At 44.2% G+C, this 17,050-nt stretch overlaps 1 protein-coding gene across 4 annotated transcripts in view; it reads right to left on the reverse strand.

Annotated features, from left to right (window-relative positions):
• Positions 1 to 17,050, reverse strand: part of LOC140482502 (uncharacterized) — a 73,967-nt gene that overhangs the window by 11,447 nt on the left and 45,470 nt on the right. For all 4 annotated transcript variants that reach the window (XM_072580046.1, XM_072580048.1, XM_072580047.1 and 1 more), the window contains one exon: positions 335 to 441. In XM_072580046.1, coding sequence (XP_072436147.1) covers positions 335 to 441 — 107 coding nt within the window. The remainder of the gene's footprint in view (positions 1 to 334; positions 442 to 17,050) is intronic.

Genomic DNA, 17,050 nt, shown 5'->3' on the forward strand with positions numbered 1-17,050 from the left:
GAACACTGCTTCCAATGACCGGAACCCCCTCTATCAGTCATTGGGATGGTTAGTCAGGTGCAGGAAGGGCTTTTTGGGAGTTGGGAGACAGGGTATCAGTGGATGTGCATCAGACAAAGATTTCATTTGGCAAGATGCAGAATTCAGGGCCTGAGCTCAGACTCCACCTCGATAGACTGAGTAGAGTGGGACCTGAATTTTCTGACTCAGAATGTATCCACCACTGGAGATCAATTAAATAGAGAGTAAAATATCCAAGATGGAAACAGACACTTACAAAGGTAAATGGACAATGCTTAGAAAGGTATTTGGATTAGAACCGAGGGAGTCTTACTCTGCAAGAGATTCAGCCAGTGACAGAAGCTCATCATCCTTGCACTTTAGTTTTTCCATTTTGCATTCGATGTCCTTTCTCACGGTCAGCAAGTCTTCATTGAGAGTCTGAGGATAAGAGGAAAATAGAGGGATTCATCTCAAAGGATAGCTCCCAAGCCACTGTCGATTCATTTTAATGCATAACAGGAACCCCTTCCTGTGAAGGTGCTGACCTTTGCTGTAATGTAGACTCCATGGGACCTGGTGATCCACCATGATGTCAATCAAATACCCATTCCTCATCGGTGAGGTGAGGCAGCAAGGATCATCCAGATATTCAACTGAAAAGGCACAAGTGTCTTTTCTTTGTTTATGGGATGTGGGTGTAACCAATAGGCTAACAATTGCTGTCTTTCCCTACTTGCCCCCAGAGAAGGCATTTTTGATCTGTTTCCCTCAACTGCATTTGACCTAAGGTGTAAGGAGATCCAAAATGCTGTTAGGAAGAAATTGCAGAATTTTGACTCAAGGAAAATGAAGTTCCATATCAGGATAATGAGTGGATTGAAGAGGAACACAAATGTGTGGTATTCCCACATATCTGTTGCTCTATCCTTCTAGATGGAAGTGGTCATGGCTTTGGTTGGTTTGGTCAAAGGGGCCTTAGTGAGCTAGACCAGAAGACTATAAGGCATAGCAACAGAAGTAAGCCATTCAGCTGATCAAATCTTCTCCACCACTAAATGTGACCATGGCTGATCTCATAATTCTCAAAATAAAACAAAGAACTGTGAATACTGGAGATGTGAACAAAAATAGAAACTGTTTCTCCAGCAATCATCTTCGATTCCATTTTCCTGCCTTTTCCCTGTAAGCATTAGAACATAGAACATAGAACATAGAAGAATACAGCGCAGTACAGGCCCTTCGGCCCTCGATGTTGCGCCGATCCAAGCCCACCTAACCTACACTAACCCACTATCCTCCATATGCTTGTCCAATGCCCGCTTAAATGACCATAAAGAGGGAGAGTCCACCACTGCTACTGGCAGGGCATTCCATGAACTTACGACTCGCTGAGTAAAAAATCTACCCCTAACATCTGTCCTATACCGACCACCCCTTAATTTAAAGCTGTGTCCCCTAGTAACAGCTGACTCCATACGCGGAAAAAGGTTCTCACTGTCAACCCTATCTAAACCCCTAATCATCTTGTACACCTCTATCAAATCTCCCCTAAACCTTCTTTTCTCCAATAAGAACAGCCCCAAGTGCCTCAGCCTTTCCTCATACGATCTTCCTACCATGCCAGGCAACATCCTGGTAAACCTCCTCTGCACCCGTTCCAGTGCCTCCACATCCCTCCTATAGTATGACGACCAAAACTGCACACAATACTCCAGATGAGGCCGCACCAGAATCTTATACAACTGCAACATGACCTCAGGACTCCGGAACTCAATTCCTCTACCAATAAAGCCCAGTAACCCATATGCCTTCTTCACAGCACTATTTACCTGGGTGGCAACTTTCAAAGATCTGTGTACATGGACACCAAGATCCCTCTGCTCATCCACACTACCAAGTAGTCTACCATTAGCCCAGTAATCCATCTTCTTGTTACTCCTACCAAAGTGAATGACTTCACACTTCGCTACATTGAATTCCATTTGCCACCTTACTGCCCAGCTCTGCAACTTATCTATATCCCGCTGTAACCTGCCACATCCTTCTTCGCTGTCCACAACTCCACTGACTTTCGTGTCATCCGCAAACTTGCTCACCCAGCCTTCAAGCCCCTCCTCCAGGTCATTTATAAAAATGACAAACAGCAATGGTCCCAAAACAGATCCTTGTGGAACACCGCTAGTAACTGCACTCCAAGATGAACCTTTACCATCAACTACTACCCTCTGTCTCCTTCCAGCCAGCCAATTCTTAATCCAAACCTCTCATGCACCCTCAATGCCATACCTCCGTAATTTTTGCAGTAGCCTGCTATGGGATACCTTATCAAACGCCTTGCTAAAATCCATATACACCACATCTACTGCTTTACCCTCGTCCACTTCCTTGGTCACCTTCTCAAAGAATTCAATAAGGTTTGTGAGGCACGACCTGCCCTTCACAAAACCATGCTGACTATCCTTGATCACATTATTCCTATCCAGATGTTCATAAATCCTATCCCTTACAATTCTCTCTAAGACTTTGCCCACAACAGAAGTGAGACTCACTGGCCTATAGTTACTCGGGCTATCCCTACTCCCCTTCTTGAACAAGGGAACCACATTTGCTATCCTCCAGTCTTCTGGCACTATTCCCGTAGACAACGACGACATAAGAATCAAGGTCAATGGCTCTGCTATCTCCTCCCTAGCTTCCCAGAGGATCCTAGGATAAATGCCATCAGGCCCAGGGGACTTATCTATTTTCACCCTTTCCAGTATTCCCCAGACCTCTTCCCTACATACCTCAAAGCCATCCATTCTAATCACTTGTGACTCAATATTCACATCAGCAACAGGGTCCTGTTCCTGAGTGAATACTGACAAAAAGTATTGATTTAGTGTCTCACCAATCTCCTCCGCCTCCACACACAACTTCCCACTACTATCCTTGACTGGACCGATACCTACCCTAGTCATCCTTTTATTCCTGACATACCTATAGAAGGCCTTTGGGTTTTCCCTAATCCTACCAACTAAGGACTTTTCATGTCCCCTTCTCGCTGCTCTTAGCTCTCTCTTTAGATCCTTCCTGGCTACCTTATAACTCTCAATCACCCCAATTGAACCTTCACGCCTCATCTTTACATAAGCCGCCCTCTTCCCTTTCACAAGGGATTCCAATTCCTTATTAAACCACGGCTCCCTCACAAGACCCTTTACTCTCTGCCTGACTGGTACATACTTATCAAGGACATCCATTAGCTGTTCCTTGAACAATCTCCACATATCATTTGTGTTCTTCCCTTGAAGCCTATTTATCCAATCCACACATCCTAAGTCATGCCTCACCGCATCATAATTTCCCTGCCCCCAGCTATAACTGTTGCCCTGCAGTGCACACTTATCCCTCTCCATCACTAGAGTAAAAGTCACCGAGTTGTGGTCACTGCCCCCGAAGTGCTCACCTAACTCCAAGTCTAACACCTGGCCTGGTTCATTACCTAGAACCAAATCCAGTATGGCCTCACCTCTTGTTGGCCTGTCTACATATTGTGTGAGGAAACCCTCCTGCACACATTGGACAAACACCGACCCATCTAACGAACTCGAGCTATAGCTTTCCCAACCAATATCAGGAAAGTTAAAGTCCCCCATAACAACCACCCTGCTACTTTCATTCTTCTCCTGAATCATCCTCGCAATACTTTCCTCTACTTCTCTCGGACTATTAGGAGGCCTGTAGAAAACTCCTAACAGGGTGACCTCACCTTTCCTATTTCTAACCTCCGCCCACACTACTTCAGATGGCAAGTCTTCCTCCATCACCCTTTCTACTGCTGTAATACTATGCTTGACAAGCAATGCCACACCTCCCCCTCTTTACCCCCATCTCTGACCCTACTAAAACATTTAAACCCTGGAATCTGCAACAGCCATTCCTGTCCTTGTTCTACCCATGTCTCTGTAATGGCCACAACATTGAAGTCCCAGGTACCAACCCATGCTGCAAGCTCACCTACCTTATTTCTTATACTTCTGGCATTGAAGTATACACACTTCAAGCCACCTTCCTGTTTATAGGCACCCTCCTTCGAGATCGAAGCCATGTTCCTAACCTCCCTACACTCAAGGTCCTGTACCCTAAAGCTACAATCCAGGTTCCCATACCCCTGCAGAGTTAGTTTAAACCCCCCCCCAAGAGCACTAGCAAACCTCCCCCCAAGGATACTTGTGCCCCTCAGGTTCAGGTGTAGACCATCCTGTTTATAGAGGTCCCACCTTCCCCAGAAAGAACCCCAGTTGTCCAGAAACCGGAATCCCTCCCTCCTGCGCCATCCCTGTAGCCACGCATTTAACTCTTCTCTCTCCCTATTCCTCGACTCTCTATCACGTGGCACGGGTAACAAATCAGAGACAACGACTCTTTTCGTTCTAGCTCTGAGCTTCCAACCTAGCTCCCTGAAAGCCTGTCTAACATCCTCACCCCTCTTCCTACCTATGTCGTTGGTGCCAATGTGGACCACGATCTGGGGCTGCTCCCCCTCCCCCTTGAGGACCCGGAAAACACGATCAGAGACATCACGTACCCTTGCCCCTGGGAGGCAACATACCAATCGTGAGTCTCTGTCGCCCCCACAAAACCGCCTATCTGTGCCCCGAACTATTGAGTCCCCAATAACTATCGCTCTACCCTTCTCGGCCCTTCCCTTCTGAGCAACAGGGACAGGCTCCGTGCCAGAGGCCTGAACCTCGTTGCTTGTTGAAATTCTGTCTCTCTCAACCTTGAGGATACCTCACAACACAGCCTCGACAGCCCTCTGCAGTAAAGAACTCCAGAGATTCACACAAAAACAGAAATTGCTGGTGGAATTCAGCAGATCTGGCAGCATGTAGGATAGCAAACCAACAATCACCAAGTCAGAAACCCTGCAATTGTAAATATAAATATTGAACTTGTAGCACTTCACAAGTATCCAGTATCATAATTTATATTGTTATAGTATGACTGCTACTAGCTAGAATGTATGACTATAACAAAATTGAACTGAAATTACTACTGACTCCATATTCTCCTGGTATTGCTAGCAAGGGCAATACCTGTTGCCAATCCCTAATTACCCGTAAAGGTTGGAGGGAGCTGTCTTCCTGAGTTCAGTTCATCTTGTGTAGATATGTTATATCCACAGCCATGTTTGAAAGGAAGGTCCAGGATTTTGACTCAGTTACAGCAAAATAGTTCTGTGTCATGAGGTTAAGTGGCTTGGAAAGGAACTTGAAGGTAATGGTGTTCCCATGCACCTGCTGATAGTGTTGGATGGTATTGAGCTTTAAGTGCTGTTGGGAGCTGAACTCCTCTACATGAATGGAATGTATACCATCACACAACCGACTTCTGCCTGGTGGACAGGCCTTGGGGAGTTGGGTGGTGGGTTATTCGCAGCCTCGGAACTGCTCTTGTAGTTTTTAATTTATGTGGCTGATCCAGTTCAGTTCCTCATCAACAATAATCCAAAGTTGTTGATACTAGGTGATGAAACACCAGAAATGCTATTAACTTCTGAAAATGATTAGATTCTCTGGAGATGGTTATTGTACTTGCGGTCTGAATTTGTTTGCTGCTTATCAGCTCACAGCCAAATGTTGTCCATATCGCACTACATATTAAAATGGATTGCTTTTGTCTGAGTTTTGAATGTTACTCAATGCTAACTGTCAATGAATATGCCACTTCTAACCTTCTGATGGGTCAGGCAGGTTAGGACAGTGGGTAAAGAAGTGGCAGATAGAATACAGTGTGGGAAAGTGTGAGGTTATGCACTTTGGTAGGAAGAATAGAGGCATGGACACGTTTCTAAATTGGGAGAAAATTCATAAATCTAAAGTACGAAGGGATGTGGGAGTTCTCGTCCATGATTCTCTTAAGGTAAACTTGCAGATTGAATCAATAGTTAGGAAGGCAAACACAATGTTAAGGAGAAAGTTCTTCAGCCAGAGAGTGGTGAATCTATGGAATTCCTTGCCACAGAAGGGTGTAGAGGCCAGGTCATTGAGTCTATTTAAAACAGATACATAGGTTTTTGATTGTCAAGAGGATTGAAGTTTATGGAAGAAAGTGGGAGAATGGGGTTGAAAAACTTATGATTGAATGGCCTAACTTCTGCTCCTATGTCTTATGGTCTAAGAAAACAGAGTCAATGTTTCAAGTCCAGTGACTCGTCATCAGAACTGGAATTTAAACCTGAACTCTTCTTTCTTCACACTGATGCTGCTGGAGTTTCTCCAGCATCCACAGATTTTTTTACTATCCACAGGTTCACCTTCCTCTGAGAGAAGAAATTCATCTTCATTTTTGTCATAAATGGGTGACTCTCTACTCTGATACTGTGCCCTCTGATCCTAGAATCTCAAATAATGGGAAACAATCTCTCTGTACCAGTCAGACCACAACTGGAATACTGTGAACAGTTCAGTCCAGTGGTTAGGATTCGGAGCTTTTATTGCAGTGGCCCGGGTTCGATTCCAGGTCAGGGAGCGGGTCCTTTCTTAACTGGGTGGCACAGTGGCTCAGTGGTTAGCACTGCTGCCTCACAACGCCAGGGCCTGGGTTCAATTCCTGCCTCAGGCAACTGTGTCTGTGTGGAGTTTGCACATTCTCCCCGAGTCTGCGTGGGTTTCCTCTGGGTGCTCTGGTTTCCTCCCACAGTCCAAAGATGTGTAGGTCAGGTGAATTGGCCATGGTAAATTGCCCATAGTGTTAGGTACATTAGTCAGAGGTAAATGTAGGGGAATGGGTCTGGTGGGCCGCTCTTCGGAGGGTTGGTGTGGACTTGTTGGGCCGAAGGACCTGTTTCCACATTGTAGGGAATCTAATCAACCGTGTCAAAACCCCTAAGAAGCTTAATGAGTTCAATAAGGTCTCTCATTCTTCTAAACTCTAATGCATACACACCCCAACCTATTCAATCTCTTTTCATATGTGCTATTAGCCTAGCAAACTATCTCTAGACTGCCTCCTGGCAATACATCTTTCCTTAGATAAGGTGCTCTGAACTGTTCACAGTATTCCAGTTATGGTCTGACTGGCGTCTTGGACAGTTTTAGCAAGATCGCTTTATTTTTATACTCAATTCCCTATGAAATAAGGAATTCATTCCATTTCCCTCCCCTTTTACCCATTGAACCTGAATGCTAGCTATTTGTGATTCATGCCCAAACCCCTCTGTGCTGCAGCTTTCTGCAGCCTTTCCCTGTTTAAATAATATTAATCTCTTTCCCATTCTTCACATAATCTGTCAGTCATGTAACCTGTCAATATCCTTCTGCAGACTCTTTGAGTCATCCTCATCACTTGTCTACCCAGCTATTCATGTGTCATCTGCAAACTTAGTGATAGTACATTTACGTCTGCCATCCAAATCATTAATATATAGTAAATAGTTGTGGTCCTGAGCATTGAACTCTGTGGCACTTGACTAGTTAAAGGTTGCCCCTTTATCCCAACTCGCCGTCTTTTATTAGTCAGCCAATTCTCTATCAATGTTACTACTTCTAATACCATGGGCTCTTATCCTATTAAGAAGCCTACTATGCAGTCCCTTTGGAAATTCAAATACATCAATCACTGGTTCCCCTTTATCTATTCTACTTGTTATCACCTCAAAGAACTGTAATAAGTTTGTTAGGCATGAGTTCCCCTTCATGAAGCCATACTGACTCTGCTTGATCATGTTATAAAGTTAAAAATCACAACACAGGGTTATAGTCCAACAGGTTTATTTGGAAGCACTAGCTTTTGGAGCGCTGCTCCATTGGGTGGTTGTGCACAATCACCTGATGAAGGAGCAGCACTCCGAAAGCTAACCACTTGTCGTTTTCCAATCCTCTAGGACTTGTCCACAATCTAAGGATTCTTGGAAGATTACTACCAATGCATCCACTAACTTTGTCGCTACTTTCTTTAATATCCTAGAATGCATCTCACCAGGACATTAGTCACGTTAGTTTCCTGAACAGTAGTGAGAGTTATTGTATTCATTTCCTCTCCTCCTTTTGCCCTTTGAATATTTTGTATTTGCAGATTGTTATTAGTGGTTTCTACTGTGAAGATGAATGCAAACTGTTTATTCAATTTCTTTGCCATTTCCTGACTTTCCAGTAATATTTCCCAAGTCCCATTCCTGAAGCAATTTTAAAATATACAATATATTTAAATATATTAAAAGAGTTATCACAGTGCATTTTTTAGAGAGCACACATAATGCTGCCACTTGGTAATGAGGAAAGTGACTGCTGAATGTGCCCATCAAGCAGACTGCTTTGTCCTGAATGCTGTTAAACTTCTCAAGTGTTAATGGAACTGCAGCTATCCAGACAGGTGGAGCATGAGGAAGGGGAAGAGTTACCTGGATGCTGTGTTTCAGGAGGAAGTCACATTTCTTTGAATTTGGTCAGTGAACAAAGACAGGAGGATCCTCAACCAAGGATACCCCAGAATTGTGGTTGACAGGGCCCTCAGCTGGCTCTAACACTTCAGCCCTCAACCCCTCTCTCTCTCTCTCTCTCCTCCTACAACAGTGAAAGGGTCCCTCTCATCCTCACCTACCATCCCCCAGCATCCATATCCAGAGGATCATTACCTGCCATTTCCGCCACCCCCAGTGAGATGCCACCACCAGACACATATTTCCTTCCCCTTCCTTGTCAGCCTTCCACAGGGACCGTTCCCCCTGCAACAATGTGTCCACTCTTACTCACTCCTCCACCCCCCTGACCCCCTTCACCACCCCCCACCCCCCACCGCACCCTGCACCCCCCCCCCCCCCCTCCCCAAGCGCCACGGCACCTTCCCTTGCAACCACAGAAGGTGTAACACCTGTCCATTTCCCTCCTCCGTCCTCGGTATCCAAGGCTCTAAACGCACCGTCCAGGTGAGGCAGTGCTTTACTTGCACTTGATCCAGTCTACTGCAGTCTCTGCTCACAATGTGGTCTCCTCTATACAGGGGAAACATGGACTGGGTGACCACTTTACAGAACACCTACGTTCTGTCCACAAAAAAGACCCTGAGCTTCCAGTTGCCAGCCACTTCAACACCCCACCCTGTTCCCTGGCCAACATCTCTGTCTCAGGCTTGCTGCAGTGTTCCTGTGAAGCTCAGTGCACAGGGACTGGTTGAACAACATCTCATTTTTCACTTGAGGCCCCTGCAGCATTCTGGACTCAATAATGAGTTCAATATTTTTAGGGCTTGAGACACCTTCTCCCATGTCTTTACCCCAACCCTCACACACCAGGCCTTCTTATCACATGGTCTGCTATTACACACCACCCGATGCAGCCATTCATTCTCCCAGTGTGACCGTTATCCACTCCTTTGTCTGTCTAACTGCTCTTCTCTGTCTCTTTGGGCTCTATCTCCACCTACCATTTATTCCTTGCCCCATCCCCCTCACCCTATCCTCTGCATAAAAAAAACAACTTTTTTCCTAGCTACCATCATTTCTGAAGAGGGGTCACTGGACCCAAAGCGTTAACTGTGATTTCTCTCCACAGATCCTGCCAGACGTACTGAGCTTTTCCAGCGATTTCTGTTTTGCTTCTGATTTCCAGCCTTTTTGTTTCGCTTTTTTATTCAGATGGATTCAGGAGCCACAGCCCTTGGGGGGCATGTCTAACAGGTTTGAGATTCTTGCTCTCTGTGTGGATGAGAGTGTTGGGGGAATGAGAAATATAGTGGTAATCAGGGATAGTATAGTCAGGGGAATCGATGCTGTTCTCTGTGGCCAGGATTGAGAGTCTCGAAGGCTGTGTTGCCTGACTGCTGCTTGGTTCAGGATATCTCATCTGGGATTCAAAGAACTTGGAGTGGGAGGAGAAAGATCCAATTATCGTGGTTCATGTAGGTGACAATAATAGGTAGAAAGGGGAAAGAGTTTCTGTTGAGGGAATATGGGCAGCTAGGTGCTAAATTAAAATACAGAAGTAACAAATTAATAGTCTCTGGATTAATACCTGAGCCATGAGCTAATTGACACAGAATCAACAAGATTGAAGACATAAACACATGGTTCAAAGATTGGTGTGGGAGAAATTCATTAGATATCGGTTCCAGTACCGGGTAAGGAAGAGCTGTTCTATCGAGATGGGCACCACATGAATCATACTGGGACCAGAGTGCTGGTGAATCACATAATTAGGTTTGTGGATAGGGCTTTAAACTAAACAGGGCTGAGTAGGTTCTGTTGCATAGAAAAATATAAAATCAAGGTAAAGGAGAAGATAAGATTGCAGTTAAGTGATTTGGCTGATTGTTACAAAAAAAAAGGAAGGAACAAAATGTGTATTGTACCAAGAAACCATAAATGTGTCATGAAATTTGGTAATAGAACAAATATGAAGGCTTTGTATCTCAATGTATGAAGCATTCAGAATAAAGTCAACAAATAGATGGCGCAAATCGTGGTAAATGAAAATGATCTCATAGTCATTACGGAAACATGGTTACAATGAATCAAAACTGCAAACTTAACATTCAGAGATATTTGGAAAGGCAGGAGGGACAGGGGTTTAGCATTGTTGATAAATGAAATGAAGACAGTTGTGAGAGATGATCCAGGCTCAGATGATGTGGCATTCTTCTGGGTACAGGTTAAAAACAGTAAGGGAAAGGAGACAGTAGGAGTAGTATACAGAGCTCCAAACAGTAGCCACTCAGTGGAAAAGGCTATAAATCAACAAATAATAGGAGCATTTAAAAAGAATAGAGCAATAATTATTGGTATTTTAATCTTCATGTTGATAAGGTGAAGCAAATTGGAAAGGGCAGCTATAAAAATGGATTCATAAAGTGTAATTGAGATAGTTTCCTAGAGCAATATGTCATAGAGCCAACCAGAGAACAGGATATCTTGGATGTGGTAATGGGCAATGAGGCAGGTTTAATAAACAACCGCCGAGTAAAAGATCCTTTTGGAAACAATGATCATAACATGATAGAATTTAATGCACAAACCAGAAATTGCTGGAAAAACTCAGCAGGTCTGTCAGCATCTGTGGAAAGAAAGCATGGGGGTTAATGTTTCTGGTCCAGTGATCCTTCTTCAGAGAGGTTCTGAAGAAAATTTTCTGCTTTCTAACAATTTCTGTTTGTGTTTCTGATTTACAGCATCTGCAGTTCTTGGTTTTATTGATAGAATTTAATATTCAGTTCAAAAGTGAGAAACTTGAGTCAGAAACAACTTAAGTAAGGAGAATTGGAATAGCATCAGAATAGAGTGAGACAAACTGAACAACGCTGATAGTTTAGCAGGGAAGACAGGAAGCAAGTAGTGACAGAGTTTTAAGGAGATAATTCCTGACTCTTGTCAAAACACCCCAGTCAGGAGGAAAGATTCTAAGAATGGGAGAAGCTGAAAATGTGTTGCTGGAAAAGTGCAGCAGGTCAGGCAGCATCCAAGGAGCCCTTCTTCAGGCTCATGCCCGAAACGTCGATTCTCCTGTTCCTTGGATGCTGCCTGACCTGCTGCACTTTTCCAGCAACACATTTTCAACTCTGATCTCCAGCATCTGCAGTCCTCACCTTCTCTAAGAATGGGAGAAACCAACCATGGCTAACCAAGTAAGTTAAGGAGAGTATTATTTTGCAAGAAAAAGCATATAGGAAGGCCCAAGTCAGTAATAGCCCGAAGACTAGGATAAATTCAAAATCCAGCAAAGGAGGACAAAAAGATATTAAAGCGAGAGAAAATAAACTGAGTGCTATCTGCTGACAATGAGAGCTTCTCTAAATAAATAAAAAGGAACAGAGAGATCAAAATTGCCCTAGTAAATTAATCCAGAGAGGGTTCTGTGGAACAAGGACCCTTAATCACTCACCTACAGTCACCGTTTTACAGCACCTTTTAGTCTAACTTGTCCATGCTGACCAGATATCCAAAATAAATCTAATCCCATTTTCCAGTATTTGGCCCATATCCTTTTAAACCCTTCCTATTCATATACCCATCCAAATGCCTTTTAAATGTTGTAATTGTACCAACCTCTTCCTCTTCCTCTGGCAGCTCATTCCACACACGCACCACCCTCTGCATGACTATTTCCATGGTCCTAACAGCCTCCCCTTCACGATGGATGTCAAATCCCTTTACACTTCAGTCACCCACTGGGAGCAACTCAGAACCTATTGATTCTTTGACACTTACAGCCCAGAAGGAGACCATTTGGCCCATCATGTCTGTGCTGGTCAACAAAGATCTGACTACTCTAATCTCATCTTCCAGGTCTTGGCCCATAGCCTTGGAGGCTATGGTAATGCAAAAAAAAAGATAAATATAGTTGCAAGAGTTTCTGACTCAATCACTCTTTTAGGCAGTGATTTTCAAGCTCCCACTACTCTTTAAGTAAAAAATATCTCAGCAACTCTCCTGTCACGAGCATGGAGTTGTGACAGGTAGGCAAAAGTGAGGACTGCAAATTAGATTAGATTCCCTACAGTCTGGAAACAGGCCCTTCAGCCCAGCAAGTCCACACCGACCCTCCGAAGAGAAACCCACCCCCCCTATATTTAACCCTGACTAATCCACCTAACACCATAGGCAATTTAGCCTGACCAGTTCACCTGACCTGCACATCTTTGGACTGTGGGAGGAAACCAATGCACTCAGAGGAAACCCATGCAGACACGGGGAGAATGTGCAAACTCCACACAGACAGTTACCCAAGGTGGGAATTGAACCCGGGTCTCTGGCACTGTGAGGCAGCAGTGCTTACCACTGAACCACCGTGTCACCCCCAGAGTCTTAGATTAGAGTTGTGCTGGAAAAACACAGCAGATCAGGCAGCATCCGAGGAGCACAAAAATCGACGTTTCAGGCAAAAGCTCTTCATCAGGAATCTCCTACCGCCACCTTGACCATGACCCCACCCCACCCCCATCATCAAACCATCATCTCCCAGACTATACAGAATCTCATCACCTCAGGAGATCACCCACCCACAGCTTCCAGCCTCATAGTCCGGGAAACCCCCACTGCCCGATTCTACCTCTTTCCCAAGATCCACAAGCCTGAACACCCCAGCCGACCCATTGTCTCAGCCTGCTCCTGCCCCACCAAACTCATCTTCACCTACCTCAATACTGTCCTTTTCCCCCTAGTCCAGGAACTCCCCACATACGTTCGAGACCCCACCCACACCCTCCACCTCCTCCAAAACTTCCGTTTCTCTGGCCCCCAATGCCTCATCTACATCATGGACATCCAGTCCCTCTACACCTCCATCTGGCATGACCAGGGCCTCCAAGCCCTCCATTTCTTCCTCTCCTGATGTCCCCAACAGTACCCTTCCACTGACACTCTCATTTGTTTTTCTGAACTGGTCCTCACCCTTAACAATTTCTCCTTGGAATCCTCCCACTTCCTCCAGACCAAAGGGGTAGCCATGGGCACACGTATGGGCCCCAGCTATGCCTGTCTCTTTGTTGGCTACGTAGAACAGTCCATCTTCCGTAGTTACACCCGGCACCACTCCCCACCTCTTCCTCCGCTACATTGATGACTGTATTGGCGCCACCTTGTGCTCCCTCGAGGAGATTGAGCAGTTCATCAACTTCACCAACACATTCCACCCCGACCTTAAATTTACCTGGACCATCTCTGACACCTCCCTCCCTTTCCTGGACCTCTCCATCTCCATTAATGACAACCAACTTGACACATTTTTTTTTACAAACCCACCAACTCCCACAGCCACCTGGATTACACCTCTTCCCACCCTATCTCATGCAAAAATGCCATCCCGTATTCCCAATTCTCCACCGTATCTGCTCCCAGGTGGACCAGTTCCACCACAGAACACACCAGATGGCCTCCTTCTTTATAGAGACCGCAATTTCCACTCCCACGTGGTTAAAGATGCCCTCCAATGCATCTCATCCACACCCCGCACCTCCGCCCTCAAACCCCACCTCTCCAACCATAACAAAGACAGAGGCCCCCTGGTCCTCACCCTCCACCCTACCAACCTTCGCATAAACCACACTTGTGACAGGTAGGTCATGCCTGACAAATCTCATCAGTTTTTGAAGGGGGTGGTGAAAGTATTGAACAGAGGATTGTCTATGGATGTATTGATACGGAATTCCAGAAGGTATTTGATAAAGTCTTAAAAAAGAGATTGTTAACTAAAGTAGATTTCCATGGAATTGAAACAAATTACTGACTTGGCTGGGAAATTGGCAGGTTATGGAAATTAGGGATAACTGATAGGTGGCCAAATTGGCAGAAAGTGACCAGTCATTGTCTTACATGGATCTGTATTAGGACCTCAGTTATTCACATTACAGAGGAACCTTGATTATCTGAATGACACGGGTGGGGAGTGTTTATTCGGATAATTGAATGTCCGGATAATTGAACACTGGATAATATAGTTTAGTCAAGCATTGGGACTTCGTGATCTTGTTTGGATAATCTGAAATTCGGATAATCGAGGTTCCTCTTTATATATTCATTATTAATGACATAGAAAACTATATATTCAAATTTTCTGATGATAAAAAAGTTAGGCAACATTGTAGACAATGTAGATATTATCACAAAACTATGGAGGGATATTGATAGGTGAAGCGAATGGGCAAAACTGTTGCAGATGGAATTCAATATCAGCAAGTGTGAGATTATCCATTTTGGACTGTAAAAGGATAGGTCAGGGTACTTTCTAGATGGTATGAAATTAAATATAGTGGATATCTAAAGGGTCGCGGGAGTTTAGGTGCATAGACCTTTAAAATGTTACAAATGGGTGCAACAAATGGCCAAGAAAGCTAATGAAACGCCTGCCTTTACAAATAAAGGACTGGGATACAAGGATGCAGAAATTATGCTGCAGTTGCACAAAACCCTCGTCAGACTCCACCTGGAGCACTGTGAGCAGATCTGGGCACCACATCTTCGGAAGATGTGGAATACAATGTAGATTTACAAGAACTATAGCTAGACTTCAGAGGAGAGATCACACAAATTAGGTCTGTTTTCTCTGAAATTTAAAAGGTTAAGGTGAGATCTGATCAAAGTTTTCAAGATATTAGCAGTGTAGATAAAGGTAAACTCTTTCAACTGGTTTGGGATTCTAGAACTAGTGGCCCAGTCTAAGGATTATAGCTAGACCATTCAGGAGCGATGTTAGGAAGCACTTCCGTACACAAAGGGTGGGAAGGGTTTGGAACTCTCTTCCACAAATAGCATTGGACATTAATTTTAAATCTGAGTTAGATAATTTTTTTGTGAAGCAAGGACATTAAGATAAATGCAATTTTTGAGAAGATTTGTAGCTTAGGTTGAGGTTCAGGTTGTAAGTTTGCTCGCTGAGCTGGAAAGTTTGTTTTCAGACATTTCATCGCCATATTAGGTAACATCATTAGTTAGCCTCTGGATAAAGCATTGGTGCTATGTCCCACTTTCTATTTGTGTGTCTTGGTCTCTTAAGGTGAATGATATCATTTTTGGCTCCTTTTTCTCCGAGCTCAGTAAATGTGTTGTGTGATTTTTAACTTTGTTCACCCCAATCCAACACCTGCATCTCTTCATCATGTTTTCTTTAGAGCAGAGAAGATTGAGAGGGGTATATGATTGAGGTGTGTAAGACTATGAGGGGTATGGACAGGGTGAATAGAGAGCAGTTGTTGCCTTTGGTTGAGGGGTCAATCACTAGACAGCATAGTTTTAGGTAAGGAGCTGCAGATTCAGAAAGGATTTGAGAAAAATCCTTTTCGCTCAGTGGGTAGCAGGAATCTGGAATGCACTGCTTGGGAAGATAGTGGAGGGCAGAAACCTTACAATCTTTAAAAAAACATTTCAAATATTATAACTCTGAAGGAAATGGGACAAGAGCAGGAAATTAGGATTGGCACACCTTTAGTTATATTGGTGCAGACACAATGGGCTGAAAGGGCAGTATGACTTTATGACTCCATATGGGACTAATGGCAGGTGTATGGAGTTAAGCCACAGATCAACATTGATCTGACTGGTAGAACAGATGCGAGGGGCTGAATGGCCTACTCCTATTCCTATCTTAAATTTATGCCCCTTGCTTACTGCTCCTTCTACTATAAGAAGTGTCTTTCTCTCCACCCTATCTGTGCCATTTATACATTTCTTATACATTTCTCTCAGCTCCCTTTGACCTTCGCTGCTCCAATCAAAACAGCTCCAGCCTTTCCAATTTTTCCTTGTAGCTCAGACCCTCCAGCCCAGGCAGTGTCCTGCTAAATCCCCTCTGCATCTTCTCTCATACAATCACATCCATCCTATTATGTGGTGATCAGAAGAGTACACTTTACTCCTGTTCTGACTCAACCAGTGTTTTATACAATTCCAGCATAATCTCCCTGTCTTTAAGATAATAAAGGCAAGTATCCCTTATGCCTTCTTAATCACCTTCTCTACCTACCCTGCTACCCTTCAGGGATTTGGGAAATGCGTATAAAGGTCCCTTATATCTTTTCATGTTCCTGCCATTCACAGTGCGACCCCTTGACTTGTCAGCCCTCTTCAAGTGCATTACCTTAGAATTTTCCAGCTTGAATTCCCTTTGCCACTGCTCCTTTACCCCCTACCATCACCCTCTGCTTCCTGCCTCTCAGCTAATTTTAGATGCAGTGAGCCACTTTGTCTTAGATCCCATGGGCACTTACTTGCTTGAGCAGTCTTCATGAGGGAGCTTATCAAAAAACATTTTAAAGTCCACATAAACCACATCAAATACATTTCCTTCATCAACACTCTCTGGTTACCTCATCAGAATGTTTAATCAAATTTGTCAAATACGACTTCTATAAACAAATTCCCACTGACTATTCCTAATGAATCCATGTCACTGCAAGTGCCCTTAACAACAATAACTTCTCCACTACCAAACTCTCTCTACTTCTTTATTGAATTGAAGTCTGAACAGTTCCCATCCATCAAACACCTCCACCTGGCTAAGCTTGTTCTTGCTCTGAACAATGGTGGCTCAGTGGTTAGCACTACTACCTTACAGCAGCAGGGACCCAGGTTTGATTC

This window comes from Chiloscyllium punctatum, chromosome 10 (assembly GCF_047496795.1).
Source record: "Chiloscyllium punctatum isolate Juve2018m chromosome 10, sChiPun1.3, whole genome shotgun sequence".
NCBI classification, from domain to species: domain Eukaryota; kingdom Metazoa; phylum Chordata; class Chondrichthyes; order Orectolobiformes; family Hemiscylliidae; genus Chiloscyllium; species Chiloscyllium punctatum.